We start from the raw sequence: 18,719 nt of genomic DNA on the forward strand, positions 1-18,719 counted from the left end.
GCTGGCATGTGGTGCTGGGGATCGAACCGCGGTCCCTGTGCTTTGCCAAGCTTGTTTCAAGTAGGTGCTTTAGACCACTGAGCCATCTCTCCAGCCCCTAATGTAGATTTAGAGTAGGAAATAAAAATATGTATCATTTGGGGAATTGAAACTTCTCAAAGCTGTGTCTCTATGCGCCTGTGTCTCAGTTCCATCCTGTTTCATGTTCCTTACTTTCTAGATGTCCCACTCTGCAGTTAATGCTCTTTGTAGAGCCATCAAGCTCCAGTGTGAGTTGTATTCTTCTCGGCAGATTGCCATCTGCCTTGACCCTTACTGTGGACTTGGCTTTGCACTCTGGTGTCTCTGCAGGTAAGGATGGAAAAGCCAAAGAAACAGAATGTATGTGGCATACTTAGGGGCTGCTTATCTTTCCCTTTGCTCCCTTAATTTGCTAACGTTTTTAGTAAAAGGCTGTTTTTCTGAATTGTCTGGTTTTGTCTGGATTCCCATTTCTTGTCTTATGCCTCATATAAAATGCCATTTACTCAGTTACCTGTTCTGTGTTTCTTCCTATATCCTTTATTTAGAAGCAAAGCCAGATGGTGGGATGATACTTGGTGTAGTATAACATGCTTTAACAGCCAGAATAAACCCCCTCAGCTTGGCAGGAAGGAATGGGATGGGATGGGATGATAGCATGTGGCCAGGAAGTGGCATGTTTGTCCTGGCCAGATTGCTTCTTGAGGAAGAACAAGTTCCAGCTCCTTCCATCACCTGCCACAGGGGCTTTATCTCAGGCCTGTATTTTCATGTACTTGTGGACTTTTGGAACGCTTCTCATGTGCCTATAACTCAACATCCTGCTCCATGGTCCCCAACTTCATTATGGTAGGGTTATCTACCAAGGCCCAAAATAGAAATGTGGGCATTATCTTCAACATCTGTACTGCATGGCCTGCATAATAAATGTCATATTCTTTGAGGTGTTGTCTTTTGTTTTGTTTTTGTTTTTGTTTTTGTTTGTTTGTTTGTTTGTTTTTTTGAGACAAGGTCTTACTGTGCAGTTCAGGCAGGTCTTGAACTCACTCTGTAGTCCAGGCTGACCTCAAACTTGCAGTGATCCTCATTCCTCAGCCTGGTGAGTAGGCATGTGTCACTATGCCTGGCTGTTCTTTGCCTCAGTTGTTGTATACATATCTCTCTATAATCAGTTCTTTAACATGTTCTGCCAGCTTAAACCACTGTATGATGTTCCCACTGTGCAGATCATACCACTGGTGGTACGAACAGATCTAATGCCTTTTATTAGTGTTTTTAACTCATAAAATTCATTAAAAGTCATCCAGGGCCAGCCAGATAGCTTAGTAGACTAAAGCACCTGCTTAGGTACAGGGTCCAGGGTTCAATTCCTGGCATGCCTTGCTGGCCCCGCCCCCACGGCACACCAAGACCTCAATTGAGACAAAGTGTGATAGCACATGCCTGTGATCCCAGCGCTTGGGAGGCTGAAAACAGGATCACTGTGAGTCCATTCTGTGTAGTGAGACCCTGTAGACCCTGTACTAAATACATTTTTTTTAAAAAGCCACCCAATGGGACCATGACACATGTACTGCCAGTGGTTGTAGCTGCCCAGCTGCAAGACATACAAATTATGGCCCCATTGTGAATGTGTTAACAAAACAAAAACAAATGGTTTTGTGGTTCATAAGTGTGATGATTTGATTTTCACACTGTTGTGAGGGAAGCATCTTCCCTCAGCCCTTATTCCAGTGTTTACACCTTTTTCATCTGATATGGAAAAGAATAATTAAAGAGGCTTTCCCAGGCTGACTTAACTCTCTAGAGGTGGCAGCCACAACTCGTATATGCTAAATGCAGGCTTCCTGGACTCCTAGTGTTTTTGATGTATATAAGTGTTCATGGCTTTACATTATATTTGTGATACGGGACTATGCCATTCCTTTCGTTTGATCCTCATCATGTAGTTGGGGTTCAGGCCCACACTCTCCCTGCCTCCTCTGTGTCATTGCAGCTAGATTGTTGCAGCCTTTCTCAGCCTTCATCCTCTAGTGGCTCATGTCTGTAATCTCCACTTCAATTACTAGTTTTGCTTCAGCTAAAACCGCCCTTTAAGGGTATAATCTAACCTTCTGAGGCTAGGTAAACCTCTTCAGAGTTTGGCTTCAGTCTTTCTAGCCTTCCCCTCCCCCCATACTCCCAGAGCATCAGGATTTCACTGGAATGCTATTTCTAACCATGCTCACTCCAAGCTCTCCTGCCTTTGGGTATGCTGTTCCACTACTTAGAATGCCTTCCCTGTCCTCCTCACTTCTTCCAGCTACTCAGATGCTTTCTTCAAACCCCAGCTTAAATGCTTCCTACTCAGTAAACCACCACAACCACCACACCCCTGCTTTCTCATTTTAAATGAATTGTTCTTTATCCTATGAACTCAGTGTCCTTTATGCATAGCTTAGTTACCAGACCTACCATAGTCTGCTTTATTTCATAGTTACTGCGTCTTGTGAGTTGCATAGGAACAAGGCTCATTCTGAGACCTTCATATCTAATGTGACTGTCCACCATCCTTCCCATGCAGTAAATATTTGTTAAAATGATGGTGTTCAAAAAAAAATGATGGTGTTCTAAAGTGAGGTGTCAAACCAGGCACTGTTTCACACACATGTAATCTCAGCCCTCGGGAGGCTGAGGTAGGAAGACTGTTATGAGTTCAAGTCCAGCGTGAACTGTGTAGCGAGCTGTCTCAAAAAGACAAAAAATAAAATGAGGTATTTAAGATGAATTAATAATGTTCTTGTCTTTCTTCATTGCAGTGTCTATTCAGGTCACCAATCCATCTTAATTCCTCCTATGGAGTTGGAAAACAACCTTTTCCTTTGGCTTGCCACGGTCAACCAGTACAAAATAAGGGATACCTTCTGCTCCTATTCGGTTATGGAGCTTTGCACTAAAGGGCTGGGAAACCAAGTAGAGGTGCTGAAGGTAAGTTGCAGCCACAACAAACAACCTAAGAAACCTAGGCTAAGTAAGTACTAAGAGCTTGTGGAGATGTGAGCCAGAGCATGATAATAACAGTGTAAGGGTTAGGAGACACACCTGCCTGCCTCTGTCCAGCCAGACATTTAAATGGGTGTTTTGTAAACTCAGGAAGTTTTAACTCTTTTACTTTACTAATGAGTGCACTCTTTCAGGGTCTAACCAGATTTTGACCTTAAAATGAAGAAGATAAGTACTGGGAACCTAAATGGAAATGACTTCATGTAAAGATCAAAGGAAATTTTCCCAGTAGAATTTGTTATGTTAAAGGTTTCAAATATTTATTGTTGATCCAATAGTGCTAATCACAGGAAAAGATTTAAGATTCCTCATTAAGTACATTCCACTATCCAGCCTATGGTATTTTTTTAAGCTTGATTCAGTATTGTCTTGACCATGATAAAAGAGGATATTGCTTTGTGACCTCCAAGAGGGTGGATGTGTTGCAGCTCTCATGCAGCTCCTTACAGTCCTAGCTTGGTCCTCTAATGTCTCCCCTTGGAGTTGGACCTAATTTTATTACCAGTCTTCATCCAAATCCACCGAGGAATGGGACAGCTCAGTTTTTGCTTCTTGGCCAGGAATTATTTGATTCTGAAAGTCTTGTGAGGGCTGGCGAGATGGCTCAGTGGTCTAAAGCACCTATTTGAAAGAAGCTTGGCAAAGCACAGGGACCGCGGTTCAATCCCCCAGCACCACATGCCAGCCAGCGCCGCCCCCTGGTGGGCTGAGCTGCCCCCCCACACACACACACACAAAATAAATAAATAAATAAATAAATAAATGTTTGAAAGTCTTGTGAGAAGACATGGTTAGGCTCAGAGGCACGAACACACAGTCAATGGTGGACAGAAGAGCCCCAGTAGAGTTTGAAAGCTCAGAATATTTGAAATGGATGTGGATCCAAAGATAAGGACAGTTCACTAATGTGTGTCTCCAAGGATCCTATTTAAAAAAAAAAAAAAAATTCAGCTAGGCATGACACATGCCTATAATTCCAGCATTCTGCAGGCTGAGGCAGAAGGATTGCTGGGAGTTTGAGGCCATCCTAGGCTACAAAGTGAGTTTAAGGCCAGCCTGAACTACATAATGAGACCCTGTCTCAAAAAGACAAAAAACAATTTTTTTAATTAATACATGTTTACAGTACATGATCATATTCATCATGGGTTCATGTGCATATTACAAAGATCATATTTCTGACCATCATATGAGAAAGTCAGACAGTGTTGAATTTTCTTTCATAGGGAACTATGGCTTCAAGAAGGAAAAAGAGGGACCAGGGAGATAGCTCAGTAGAATGAGCGCTTGAGCCTGAGTTCAATCCCTAGGTCCACAAGATGTTAGATACCTAGGTTCTGAAAGGCCAAGCATGGTGGCACATGCCTGTAATCCCAGCAGTGACGAGGCTGAGGCAGGAGGATCACTGAGTTTGAGACCAGCCTGGGCTAGAGTGAGCTGGTCAGAAATATGATCTTTGTAGTATGTACATGAACCCATGATGAATATGATCATTATGTATTGTAAACATGTATTAATTAAAAAAAAATTGTTTTTTGTCTTTTTGAGACAGGGTCTCATTATGTAGTTCAGGCTGGCCTTAAACTCACTTTGTAGCCAAGGCCAGTCTGAACTGCATAGCAAGACCATGTCTCAGAAAGACCAAAACCTAGGTTCTATATTCTTTTCATAGTCCCAACAAATAGAAACCTAAGATTCAGAATTGGGAAATAATAAAAATATATTGCTGGAGAATTCAACATTTTTAGAGGAAGAGGGAAGGAATAAAGAACAAGCACCTTTACTCATGATAATGATTTTACAGAAATGTGTCTTGAATTTTCTTCTTAAAGTTGCTTTTCTCTGCATGTCTGGAGCTTTAAAGAAGAAATTAAATAAATACATGCCAGTTCCTTGGCTTTTCTTGACTGAGAGTCATGCTTTACCTGTTCAGTTTTCTGCTCACACTGTGTGTCTTGCAGACCAGAGGGATCAACCTCTCCTGCATCCGGACCTGTGTGGTGGTGGCTGAGGAGCGACCCCGAATCACACTGCAGCAGTCCTTCTCCAAGCTCTTCAAAGACATTGGCCTGTCCCCTCGGGCTGTCAGCACTACTTTTGGATCGAGAGTCAATGTAGCAATATGTTTACAGGTGACGTCCTCAAGTCTCATTTGCTAACGTAGCTCCAACCCTAGGCTCACTTGTGGTGGGACTTGAGGTTTCTTCCTTTGGCTGCTGTATGCCTCATTATGCTCATCTGTAAAATGGAGATGACCGTTTCATACTTCCCAGGGTGGCTTGCAGAATACCGAGTTACTAGGAGTTACTGGGGGGCTGACAGATGGCACCAGTGTGAATGCTTCCTCTTAGTAGTGGTGGGGTGGTGCATGACGATGAACCAGAAAGCTTTCAGAGTCCTATTTGGAATACCCTATTTAGGTTTTATTTATATCTGACCTGTTTTTTCCATCTTCTCAGTATTTCCTTCTTCCCCCGCCCAAAATGAACGCAGATAAACTTGCATTCTTTTTTTCTAGTCAGACGGCAAGTTTGCCATGTTATTCTTTGTGAGTAAATACCAGAAAAGGGACTAGAACTGAGTTTGACTCTATAAGGGCTGGAAGCTAATAAAGCCGATAAAAACATGGATGAGACTAAGAGTTCAAGAGGGTGGCATATGTGGGCAGATACTTGTAGGGCTTCGGTGCTCATAGTGATTTCAGGATGTGTCCTGGGACTTTCACCATGGAGTCCTGTTGGGCCTCTTGCTGTCAGCTGGGGCTAGTGTTGATTCGGAAAATCCTGGGCATGGTGGCTCACATCTATAATCCCAGAATTTAGGAGGCTGAGGCAGGAAGATCTCTGAGGCCAACCTGAACTACAGAGGAAGAAGAAGAAGGAAAAAAAATCCTTGGGCCAGGGATGGAGGCACTCCTTGCCTTTGTAACATTTCAGTGCTGCTTCTGTCGGTGATGGAGGGGAAGGAAAGGGAAAACAGTAGATCTCCAGGCTGGGATGACTTGCAGACTTACATTCTTAATACCTATTAACTTGACCCTGCCTTCTTTGGTTGAAGAGGAAGTGAGCTTCCAAGACTAAGTGGTTGGTGTATGCATATAGTTAAAATACCTATTTCTTGAGCCTGTGAAGTGTGAAAGTAGCTTATTTAAATTTTAAATTAACATTGCTTTGTTTTTCTTTAGGGAACCTCAGGGCCTGATCCCACTACTGTGTATGTAGATCTGAAATCATTAAGACATGACAGGTATGCCACTGCCTATTTACATGCTTAAGCATAGAGTTTGGAAGCCACCCTTTGTTCTTTTTATGTCTGCGTCTTATTATCATTAATGCATGAAAAGATTACTTTTTCTTTTTGGTACCAGAAATCGAACTCAGGACCTTTGTGCTTGCTGGATAGGCATTGTGCCACAGAGCTATATCCCTGGTTCAAGATTTTCTTTTATAGAAGAAAGCTTTAATTCTGACAGTTCCTGTACTATTCTTTAACACTAAAAATAGAATACTATTTTGTGATATTTGATACAAGTTAAACTAAAATGATAGTCTCTTCTAAACGTTTAAAAAATAAGATGGAACCAGGCATGATGGTGCACACCTGTAACCCCAGCACTCAGGATATTGAGACAGGGTAGCTTCAAGTTTGAGACCACCCTGGGGGCTACAGAAGTGAGCATAAGGCCAGCCCAAACTGCGTAGTGAGACCCTGTCTCAAAAATAAAAGATAAAAATAAAAATTTAAAACATAGGATGGGACAGACACATAGGATGGGACAGACAAGATTTGTGAGGCAGAGCAGATCTTCTCTGAATCCCTGCCTTCTCACCTTAGAAGGAAAGTTTAGTTTCTGTCCCCGATAAGCACTGTCAGGAGCCCTGCTAGGATGTCCTCTGATGCATCACTGGTGCATATTACTCATGGGCCGTGTTCTCACTGCAAGATTACCCCCCTACCCCAAGGACACTGACAGTGTCTGAAGAGGTTTTTTGTCATCACCCAGGGGAGCTGCTACTGACATCTAGTGGGTAGAGGCAGGATTTTACTAAACACCCTGCAGCAAAAAATGGCCTGAGACAGAATGTCTGTGAGTCAGAAACTCCGCTCCAAGGGAAGAGGAGAGACCATTTAGGGGTCTCAGGAAAGCAAGAGGCATGGTGAAGTCACTTTTAGAAAGGCTTATGTCCAGTAACTCAACTCCTGTTCCTCTGCAGGGTTCGTCTTGTGGAGCGGGGAGCCCCGCAGAGTCTGCTGCTCTCAGAGTCTGGAAAGGTATGTTCTCTGCAAACCTCAGGGGTGGCCCTCCAGCAACCAGGCCAAACACCAGTCTAGGGCAGAACATAATGGAAAGCTGGAGATCACTCAAAGCCTCAGTTTAACTAATACATTGGGATTCACATGCAGGCTGCCAGAGTCTGCAGACTAAAGCACCTCCTTAGGCAGATGCAGAGATTGGGGGTTGGGGGTTTGATCCTCACTGTGCTGTGCCGGCCATGCCTCCGGCAATTGAGACTGGGTGTAGTGGTGCGCACCTGTGATCCTAGAGCTTGGGAGGCTGAAAAAAACAGGATACCATGAGTCCTATCTGTATAGTGAGACCCTATAGATCCTGTACTAAAATACATTTAAAAAAAAAAAATTTACATGCATACACATAGGAGACTATATTGGAGCCTTCTGGAATTTTTCAGCTTAGCAGGTATTCTTCCTGACAAATCTGCAGAATGCAGTGCAAAGCTGATAGCTGAACAGCACTCAGAAGAGTCAGTTTCATCTCAGTAGTCACGTGGGGAATGCTAGAGGTACAGATATGGGTAGTATAGTGTAAGGTCAGCGGAAGACATTCAGATTAAAAAAATAATTCAGTATGGGGAAGAGATTAAAGACAGGCGAAGGGCTGGGGAGATGGCTCAGTGGAATAAGCGCTTCCCTGGCAAGCGCAAGGGTCTGAGTTCAATCCCTGGTTCCGTAAAAAAAATAAAAAATAAAATAAAAATAAAAAAATAATAAAGACAGGCGAAGCTGGATATGGTGACAGGTACCTGAGGCCCCAGTGCAGGAAGCAGAGGTAGGAGAAGTTTAAGCCTAGTATGGGCACCTGAGCAAGACTTTGTCTCAATGTAAAAAATTTTAAAAGGTCTGGGGAATGTAGCTCATTGTGAAGATCATGGGCTCAACGTCCAGTACCAATTTTTTTTTTTTTTAAAGGAAAGATTCAGCTAAGAGAAGCTCACTAAGTATAGTGGCCACATGTGTTGTGCTATCAAGACAGAGCAGATTTCCCATCCCTAGACGGGAGGAGCGCGTTGATGCCTAGGAGGATCACCCCAGTAGGTCTAGAGGCATGGCTAAAGGGGAAATAAGATGCTGCTGTTTCCAGGGGCACTAGTGAGTGTGCTGCAGGGAAGCTGGGTGGGCAGATCTTACCTCATCAGATGTGCCAGTCAAGGTCAGGTGTGAGTAGGAGCCACAGTTTATGCCCTGCAGGTCCTGGCCAGGGACAGCTTGGAGGAAGCTATCCTTTCCCTTCCTTCATTGCCTCCTGGAGGTTTCACTTACATAAGCCCAGATGGCCTCAGGCTTTAGCAATCCAGGGTAAGAAGAGGTGTGAGATACGCATGCACAATACCCATGCACATTACCCATAGAGGCTTTTCTCCTGGTAGGCCCAGAGCTGATGATCTCAGGCTGCACCTGGTTTTTTCCCTTCCTGAGGAAGCTCCAGGCATGTGAGGTCTTTCTTAATCCCAGGACAAGGTCATCTTCCCTTCCCCTGTAGAGCCACCTCTGTGCTGCCCTGTCTCACTATTATAGTTCCTTGGGCTGACAGCTAGAGTGTAGTCTCAGGCTTGGCCTCTTTCTGTGTTGAAGAGATTTTATGATGTTCCATGAGTGAGATCAATTGTGAGAAAATTAAGTTACCTGGCTGTTATGATCCTCATCACTCTAAAGAGATGCTAGGCTAAGTGAATCTTACTAGACCTCTGGTCTCCACAGAAATGAGAAAGATTTGGTAGGAGCAAAACAGGCGCCTGCAGTTGTCCCCTCAGGACAGCCACTTTGCAACAGGCAGTTCCCATTCCCATTGTGCCACTCTCCCAGATCTACTAAGGTGGCTGCTCAATTTTTGTAGAGGTCGTGACTATCCAATCTTTATGTTCTCCCTTTGATTCTCAGATTTTACCTGGAGTGAAAGTGGTTATTGTTAATCCTGAGACCAAAGGGCCTGTTGGAGACTCTCATCTGGGTGAAGTAGGTATAATTTTCAATTTTACTCTGAAAGTCAGTGCCTTAGGGCTTACGTCCTGAAAGCCAGCCAAAGTGGCTTAGATTGTCCTCCATTGTGAATATTTTTTCTGTAGGTAGGAGACTGAAGTGAAAAGGAAGGAGAGGTTGTGACTGGAGTCAATGGAAGGTTGAAGGTTAGGTTCCCAAAGCAGATTTTCTGCTGCCATTCATTTACCTAAAAAATAAACTGAGAAAATCCACCCTTAAATGGCTGGAACTAGAAGCTACATATATCATTTTTTTGCAATTCATGCAATTATATTTCAAAATGTATCCATTTGGTTGGTTGATTGGTTGGTTGGTTGGTTGGTTGGTTGGATTGTTTTTTCTTTCCCAGTAGTAGGAATTGGACTTAGGACCTTGGGCTTGCCAGGCAGGTGCTGTGCTGCTGAGCTGTATCTCTGGCCCTCCTTTTTCTTTTTTTTTTTTTTTTTTTTTTTTTTTTTTTTTTATTTTTGTGTGTGTGTGTGTGTGTGTGTGTGTGTGGCCAGCTCAGCCCACCAGGGGGCGTTCTGGCTGGCATGTGGTGCTGGGGGATTGAACCGTGGTCCCTGTGCTTTAGCTAAGCTTGTTCTAAGTAGGTGCTTTAGACCACTGAGCCATCTCACCAGCCCCTCCTTTTTCTATTAGTATAAAAATACTCTTGAAAGGGCTGACCAGATAGCTCACTGGATTAAAGCACCTTCTTAAACAGACCCAGGGACCAGGGTTCGATCTCGGATGCAGTGAGATAGCAATTGAGACTGGCCATCTGACATGTGCCTGTAATCCCAGTGCTTGGGAGGCTGAAAACAGGAGGATCACCACGAGTCCGATCTCTGTAGTGAGACCCTGTAAGCTCTGTACTAAGTAGATTTTTTAAAAAAGGGCCAGGGAGATGGCTCAGTGGAATAAGCACTTCCCTGGCAAGCACAAGGGCCTGAGTTCAATCCCCAGTTCCACCAAAAAAAAAAAAGAACAACTCTTGAGCCCCACATGGTGGCACATGCCTGTAATCCCAGGACTCTGGAGGTTAAAGCAGGAGAATTGCTGCAAGTTCCAGGCCAGCCTGACTTACATAATGAACTCATTGTTGGTGTGAGCTACATAGTAAAATCTTGTCTTAAAAAAAAAAAAAAAAAAACTTCTACAAAGACTTCCCCCCAGTCTTTGAAGAGTCCTGATATTTGATCCCATAGTTTAATGAGGGGAGCAGTTTGAGGAGCCTGGCTTCTGCAGTTACCAGCTTGTCAACACTGGACAAGTTTCTTAAACTCCAAGGGCTTATTTCTTCATCCATTAATAATTAAAGCCCAACTGGGCATGGTGACCTGTGCTCTTGGCACTCAAGTGGCTGAGGCAGGAGAAAGCCAGCAAGTTTGGGACTAGTCTGGCCTGCATAGTGAATTCAAAGCCAGTCTGGACTGTATACTGAGACCCTGTGTCAAAAAGAAAAAAAAAAGGGGGCGGGGGAGGTGGCTCAGTGGAATAAGCGCTTCCCTGGCAAGTGCAAGGGCCTGAGTTCAATCCCTGGTTCTGCTTAAAAAATAAAAAATAAATAGCCCCTAACTTACTTACCTACAGAGTAAAATAAAATAGTACTGCATTTGCAAAGCGCAGGAACACTGTCTCATAGTGAGTTCCCAACAAACACTGGCCACACTAGTAACATTGCTGTCAACTTAGCCAGCCCTGCTTACTTTCTAAACTCCTGGGCTTACTTTATAAACTCCGGCAGGATGGCCTGTACTGTTCCTCCCAAGGATTTGTATCATAGAGTAGTTATATCACTGAACACAGAGATGACATTTGGTACTTTGGTGGGAAACAGGTAAAAAATGAACTAGAAAGACACTGTAGCTCACAATTACGAGCATATCCCTTAAAGCCAGGCATGGTTGTGCACACCTTTTATCCTAGCACTCAGGAGGTGGAGGCAGGAGGGTGGTTGTGAATTTGATCCCAACCTAGACTACATAGTGAGTTCAAGGTAGGCTTCAACTAAATAGTGACACCATCTCAGAAACTTAAAAGAAAAAAAAGGAGGGACCAGGATTATAGCTCAGCAGCGTAGCACCTGCCTGGCAAACACAAGGTCCTTGAGTTCAGTTGCCAGTACAAAAAAAAAAAAAAAGTGAGAGAGCCTTTTTCTCACATCTATAGCAATAGTAATGGAGGTTAGACACATAAAATGCTTATTATTTCATTGTTGTGCATGTAGGAAAGACAGTAAATGCCAGCTGCCCTTATGGTTGCACTTGTGTTCTTAGTAGAGAAATGAGATTCCAACAAGTGAAAATATTATCCCAGGAGAAACCATGTGTTCCTGATGCAATGTGACCATTGCTGTTTTCTTGTAGATTTGGGTGAACAGTCCCCATACCGCCAGTGGCTACTACACCATCTATGACAGCGAGACTCTTCAAGCAGATCACTTCAACACCCGCCTGAGCTTTGGGGATGCTGCTCAGACACTCTGGGCTCGAACAGGATACCTGGGGTTTGTCCGTAGAACTGAGCTCACAGCGGCCACCGGAGGTACCTCCCACCTCTGCGCCCTGCGGGGTGTTGATCTGTAGCACTGGCCAGCCTTCTGCCTCCTGAGGAGTGTAGAGTGTGGGTGCAGTTGTTTCCAGTACTCTTTTTTTTTTTTTTTTTTAATATTTATTTGTGCGTGTGTGTGTGCGTGTGTGTGGCCATCTCAGCCCACCAGGGGGCGTTCTGGCTGGCATGTGGTGCTGGGGGATTGAACCGCGGTCCCTGTGCTTTTTGCTAAGCTTGTTCTAAGTAGGTGCTTTAGACCACTGAGCCATCTCACCAGCCCCAGTTTCCAGTACTCTTAAACCCAAGAGTGAATCCATGTTTCTTTGAAGTAACACTTGGCCCTATGCAGCTCCTGGAGGGAAGCACTCGGGGCCACCATGGGAGAAGCCCAGGAGTGGGCACAAGACGGCCAGGCAATCAGAGATGTGCTGAGGGTGGGTAGTGCCTTAGGCACAGCGAGCCACTGAGCTCTGGGTGCTGATTCTAAACAATGAACGAGCTCCTGGGATAGATGCAACATCTTTTGTTCCTCTACCCATGCGTGCCATTTTGGGAGCAGAAGGAATACCCCTGATCTCTGGGCTAGGTGGTACATACCTATAATCCCAGTACTCAAGAGGAAGAGGCAGGGGGGCTGCCATGAATTGATAGCCAACTTGGGCTACTTAGACAGACCCTGTCTCAAAAAAAAGCCCCACCCTAATCCCTGAAGAAGGGTCAGCTTTAAGGAGCCATTCTGCTTCTTTTTTTTTTTTTTTTTTTTTTTTTTTTTTTTTTTTTTTTTTAAGTATTCTTTTTACTTATTTATTTATTTTTGTGTGTGTGTGGCCAGCTCAGCCCACCAGGGGGCGGGGCTGGCTGGCATGTGGTGCTGGGGGATTGAACCGTGGTCCCTATGCTTTGCTAAGTTTGTTCTAAGTAGGTGCTTTAGACCACTGAGCTATCTCACCAGCCCCGCCATTCTGCTTCTTCCTGTTGTATATAAGCCTGTTTTTCAGCAAGGCTGTGTCCCTGCAGTCATTCTGTTGTTTGGTCATGGCTTTTCTGCCATACACTGTACCTTCAGCCTTTCCTGGCTGGCATCAAGAAACACTTTAAATTAAAGACCCAGCTGACAGGGACTGTCCCTTCCTCCTTAGCCCTTTGTATCTGTTTCACACTGACCTGCCTCCATCTTCTCTCCCTAAGAGTGTGTGCGCTCTGTTCTCCTCATGCCATCATTGCACTGCATCACTGTGTCTGAACCGTAATTTTCCCTTTCAGAGCGTCATGATGCATTGTATGTGGTGGGAGCTCTGGATGAAACGCTGGAGCTGAGAGGATTACGATACCACCCCATCGACATTGAGACCTCAGTGTCTCGGATCCACAGGAGCATTGCTGAATGGTAATTGCCCTGCTTTAGTGCTGCTTTCTGTCTTTTTTTTTTTTTTTTTTTTTTGTCTTTTTGAGACAGGGTCTCCATACACAGTTCAGGCTGGCCTTGAGCTCACTTTATAGCCCAGGCTGGCTGGTCTCCTACTCAAAAAGATCCTCCTGTTTCATCTGCCTGAGTGCTGGAATTCCAGGCATGCACCACCATGCCTGGCATAGTGCTGCTTTCAGTGAGCTGGCTCACTAGGCAGTGATGCACGTCGTAATGCCAGCACTGATGGAAGCTAAGGCAGGAGGATCACAAATTCAAGTCCTGGCTAGACAGTTCAGCAAGACTCTGTCTCAAAATAAACATAAAGGGCTGGGATATAGCTCAGTATGAGTGTGTCCCTGAGATTAATCTCCTGGATGGCAAAATAAATTTATACCCATAGATGTGGGATTTCATGTGATGTGAAGAAATACATAGAACATCTCTCCTCTTGGGTGTATGATCTGCAGTACTCTTCATTCTTCTGAGCCCTATAGAACAGATCTATTTTTAAGGACAGACTCATAATTGGAAGGGGTAGGAGCTTATCTGTCTCTAGGAAGTCAGTGTGGTATGGAAGGAGGAACCATGACTTAAAAGTCAGAAAACCAATTTAAAAAACACAGTGCTCTGCCTGGGCATGGTGGCTCACGCCTGTAATTCTAGCACTTGGGAGGGCAGGCTAAGGCAAGAGGATCAAGTTCAAGACCCTCCTGGGCTACAAAGTGAGCTCAAGGCCAGCCTGAACTGCATAATGACACCTTGTCTCAAAAAGACAAAAAAAAATGTCTCAAAAAGACCAGAAAAAAAGAAAAAAAGGCCAGCCAGATAGCTTATCAGACTAAAGCACCTGCTTAGGCAGGCATAGGGACTGGGGTTTGATCCCAGCATGCCATGCTGGCCCCATCCCTGGGGCACACTGAGACTAGGCTTGGTGCTGTGCACCTATAATCTCAACACTTGGAAGGCTGAAAACAGGAGGATCACTATGAGTCCGATCTGTGTAGTGAGACCCTGTAGACCCTGTACTAAATAAATTAAAAAAAAAAAAAAAGCCTAGTGCTCTATGCTGCTTTCCTCTCAGTGAAATGCTCCCTTCTACATCCTGATATAGGAAGGAGCCAGTGAGTGTGGGTTCTGTGAGTATCAGTGGAAGTAGATGGAAAGAATTAGTGTTTCACATTTTCCCTGATAAAGGATTATCGAGCTTAATCCAGGTGCTTTCCCACCTATCCAGTCTGTGTCTTTTCCCAGATTTTCCCATGCAAATAGCAGTCCTTTTGATTGTCACTCATGCTGTGTAGAAGCTCCATCTGCAGATGTTCCTGCCTTGGTCCAAGTCTCTCCCCAGGTGTGAACAAAGGTCTAACCAGCACAAGAACATCAGTAGGCAGAAGAGAATCCGGAGAGCATGCAGGGAAGCTGGATGCCAAGGCTACCTTCCAGTTACAGACATTTGACTGTTGTAGTGCAATATTGCATAGTTTTTTAATGATTGAACTTTTTTTTTTTTGTGTGTGTGTGTGTGTGTGTGTGTGGCCAGCTCAGCCCACCAGGGGGCGCGGCTGGCTGGCATGTGGTGCTGGGGGATCGAACCGTGGTCTGTTCTAAGTAGGTGCTTTAGACCACTGAGTCATCTCACCAGCCCTAATGATTGAACTCTTGAAGGAAAAAAAAGATTTAACACCATAAATCACAGATCAGGCCGTATGTTCTTATATAGTACTCCATGCAGTGGAAGGTAACTTTCTGCTTCGTGGTGCTTATATATAGTAGGGGACACTCTTACGTGGGGCACTGTCAGCTGTCACTGTGAACTCAGCCTCTCTTCCTGATGAGTTTAAGAACATTGTCACAGTTAAAGTTCTTTTGTTGCAAGCAACAAAAAGCCTTCAAAAAAGCTTAACAATGCTGGGTGTGGTCCACATGCCTATAATTGCTGAGGCAGATCGCTGAGTTAGGGCCAGCCTAAATCTGCAGAGTGAAACCCTGTCTCAAAAAGAAGTGCTTAAACAGAAGAAAAAATTAATGGAAAGAATACCTGGCTATCTCAGAAGTCCAGAAAAACTTTTGACTCTGGGTCTGAGGACAGGCAGAGCCAAAGGCCAAGAAGGCTATACGGAAGTTTTCACCTGCTTCCTGGAGCAGGCAGCTCTGCTCTTCCTGTATTCTCTGCTCCCTAAAAGGCTGCTCTCTCTGCTGCTCTGCACCCCTGGCCACCCTAGCACTTTCATATGCCCATGTCCTCAGCTCAGGTGACCGACTGACAACTCTGTCCCACATCGACTCCGAAGACAGTGTGCATGACTTAGTTTATCAGCTGTAGTCATCTGGGCAGGTCACATAGCACAGCTGGTTAGAAGCCAGGAGAGAAGACAGGTCTCAGGGAACAGGGTAGCATCTCAGTAGAGGCTGTAGAATATCACTGGTAATGGAACAACACATTAACTGATGCCTTTGAAATTTCAGTGCTGTGTTCACGTGGACCAACTTGCTTGTGGTGGTTGTAGAACTGTGCGGCTCTGAACAAGAAGCCCTGGATCTGGTTCCTTTAGTGACCAACGTGGTCCTGGAAGAGCATTACCTCATTGTCGGCGTTGTGGTTGTGGTGGACCCAGGTGTCATCCCGATCAACTCCCGGGGAGAGAAGCAGAGGATGCACCTCCGAGACAGCTTCCTAGCTGACCAACTGGACCCCATCTATGTGGCTTACAACATGTAGCCAGCCACATGGATGCCATCCTGAGTCTCACAGAGACCAAAGGCCCACAGCTAGGAGCAAGCTCTCAGGCAATGTGAAGTAAGCCGAGGTGGCTGCGTGACATCCTTCATCTCATTCTGTGGGGTTCTGTAGTCATACAGCACACACAGGAAAGGGGAGATCTGCGGTGGCAAATGAAAAAATGTTCCCAGTTAGACCTAAGCTTCAGCCTAGCGTGAGCAGCACGTTACTAAAGCAATTACTTGCATGTTGCATTTTTTTTCATCTGTTGTACATATTTGTATTTTTATCTAATGCCATTTTAGAATTTTGTAAGGGAGTTTAACGAATTCACATGAAGTGGCGGCCTGAGTTACACAGATCCCCACTCTGTACTGTATTTTGCTGTTTTGCCATAGCTAGATATTCTGCAGGTTTTTCTAACATGAAACTACTTTGCTTTCAGTCAACCCAGGAGCAAAACTGATAACCGCTGAATATGCAAATTACTTTATATATATAATTCTTTACTGTAAGACATTTTGACCAGTGTTTCAGACATGTAGATACACATAATTCAGCTGAAGAATTGAAGAACTGGTATATGTAATTAAAACAAAATAGAAACTTTTCTACCATGAGAATTTCATTCTCTTAATATAGTGTAATTGATTAGGTAACCAAAAAGTGCAAATTGTTAGCAGGCTTTGCTGCCCATGTTTTATGTCCTTGTTGGCTGATGTATTTCATAAGCTAAAGCTACCTATATTTGTTTTTAAAGCTTGCATTCCTGGAATCAATTTAGGCTTCTAAAATTCATTGTGTTTCTATGAGATGAAAATCTCAGTGTGAAAATCAAAATGTTTTGTTTTTTGTTTTGAGACTGTCTCGCTATGTAGTTCAGGCTGGCCTTGAACTCACTGTGTAGCCCAGGATGGCATCGAACTCATGACTGTCCTCCTGCCTCAGCCTCCTGAGTGCTGAGATTACAGACATTCGCCACCACACCTAACTCAGAAATCAAAATGTTAAGAAAAAACTAAGATGCATTAGATCCCACCCTATCCTAAGGAACTAAAAAGCTCATTCTAGCCCCAGCTTTGAAACCATCTTTCACATTTAGAGTGACTACAGAAGAATTTAGAATTTCTTATTTTTCCTGGTCCTTTGTAAACTATGTCTACAGTTTACACACAGAACTTGTCTTTTACTGAAAACTGAGGCATGTGCCTGTCCCTCAGGTGTGAAGGCAAGGAGTGCAGCATCGCATGAGCTGAAAGGCCAGGTAAATGCACGTCACAGCCCTGACAGGTTCGGGTTGCTGGAATAGCCAGGCTTACACTGAAATGGAATCTGACATAGGAAGAAACTCCTTTGAAATAGTTGGTGCCTAGGCCAAGCACACCGAGTGTGGGGCCAAGTTTGACCTCCGGCTCGGTTTCCTTTCTTTGATCTGATAACTTCATGTATTTGAATATAATTAAATTTTATTATTTTTTTCTTACAGAAGTATTTTTAAAAAATTAAAGAAAAACTCAAAAGTGAAAAGAATTAACTTGTTCAATTAGAATGGTTCTCTTTGGCCCATTCTGATCTACTGTGTAAATATTAATTTAGACTATTTTAATAATACATATTATTTACCCCACTGTAACATCATGTAAACTAAATGTGTTTTTAAACAATTTGTAAGACTTGTAATTACCCTGAAAATAAGGTTTATAAAGTGAAGACCAGGCCCATCATGAGGCTGTGCTCTAGGGCTGCCTTTGCAGTCTTACGGCTCAGAACTACTTTCTGACTGCTTTTTCCCTTGTCCTCTTCCTCCCACTCATTCTCCACCTTGGGAAGACCTCAGGATGCTTCTGGTTCATGTCTTTTTCACTGTTTTGAATGGAAATAATTTGCACATGACATAATAAGGGAGAGTGAGGGGTACAAAAAGCTCTTCCTTTGGGGTGAACAGAATCCCATCCTCCAGCAGTGGGTTGGTTTGCAAAGAAAACAGCACACTTATTGGGAAGTAATGTTATGAAAACAATTTTTAGTAATTCGCTAACCAAAGCAGTGGAACCTGAGAATTAAATAGTTTTGTAATCACCAAATTCTAAGAAAAAATTAAAGGCAGCTTCTATCCTGTGGGTTGATTAATAATTCTTGCAAACACAAGTAATCATGAATACCAAGGGACTCAGTGTCTACTACAAATGTAGTAATGGGAGTCACTTACAATTTTTAAAATTCTAGTAACCACATTAAATACTAAAGAAAAAGATTATCAATTTTAATATATTTAGTGCAGCATATCAGAAATACTGTTTCCAAGTAAAGCCGTATAAAAATTATTAATGTGGTCTTTTGCCTTTTTTGAATTGTTAGGTCTTAGAGTTCAAGCGTGTATTAAACACATCCCAATTTGGGTTTCTGTTTAAAGTCTTCAGTATCACGAGTGGCTAACAGCTATTGTGTGGAAAGCACAGGCCTCTACGCATTCCTTCAAATACCATACTCATCTCAGAGTGGCCCACTCCCTTTGCTTAGGGCTGATTACCAGTTTCCTTGTTCCTCAGGCCTCTGTCTTTATTTGCACCTTTGTGGCTTAGCTGCTTTGATTTTTTTTTTTTTTTTTTTTTTTTTTTTCATATGCCTCAAAGCCATGCTGTGCTAGTGAAGAAAAAGTAAGCTGAGAGCAGACCTTGGGGATCTCATCAGTAACTGGTGCAGTATCTGGGAAAGAAA

The 18,719-nt window shown here is 43.7% G+C and overlaps 1 protein-coding gene and 1 non-coding gene across 5 annotated transcripts in view; both read left to right on the plus strand.

Annotated features, from left to right (window-relative positions):
* The window catches only part of Dip2b (disco interacting protein 2 homolog B), a 255,045-nt gene extending 238,783 nt beyond the window's left edge, over positions 1 to 16,262 (plus strand). For all 4 annotated transcript variants that reach the window (XM_004637809.2, XM_004637808.2, XM_023722670.1 and 1 more), the window contains 9 exons: positions 221 to 351; positions 2,820 to 2,988; positions 5,025 to 5,195; positions 6,248 to 6,309; positions 7,278 to 7,335; positions 9,241 to 9,315; positions 11,691 to 11,868; positions 13,138 to 13,261; positions 15,749 to 16,262. In XM_004637809.2, the coding sequence (XP_004637866.1) occupies positions 221 to 351; positions 2,820 to 2,988; positions 5,025 to 5,195; positions 6,248 to 6,309; positions 7,278 to 7,335; positions 9,241 to 9,315; positions 11,691 to 11,868; positions 13,138 to 13,261; positions 15,749 to 16,001 (1,221 nt within the window). In that variant the 3' untranslated portion in view covers positions 16,002 to 16,262. The remainder of the gene's footprint in view (positions 1 to 220; positions 352 to 2,819; positions 2,989 to 5,024; positions 5,196 to 6,247; positions 6,310 to 7,277; positions 7,336 to 9,240; positions 9,316 to 11,690; positions 11,869 to 13,137; positions 13,262 to 15,748) is intronic.
* LOC111818532 lies at positions 1,675 to 1,779 on the plus strand. The gene has a single exon (XR_002822505.1). It is a non-coding gene; the product is annotated as a small nucleolar RNA U13 (small nucleolar RNA).
* Positions 16,263 to 18,719: the final 2,457 nt, after the last annotated feature.

This window comes from Octodon degus, unplaced genomic scaffold, assembly GCF_000260255.1.
Source record: "Octodon degus isolate 3935 unplaced genomic scaffold, OctDeg1.0 scaffold00093, whole genome shotgun sequence".
Lineage (NCBI taxonomy): Eukaryota > Metazoa > Chordata > Mammalia > Rodentia > Octodontidae > Octodon > Octodon degus.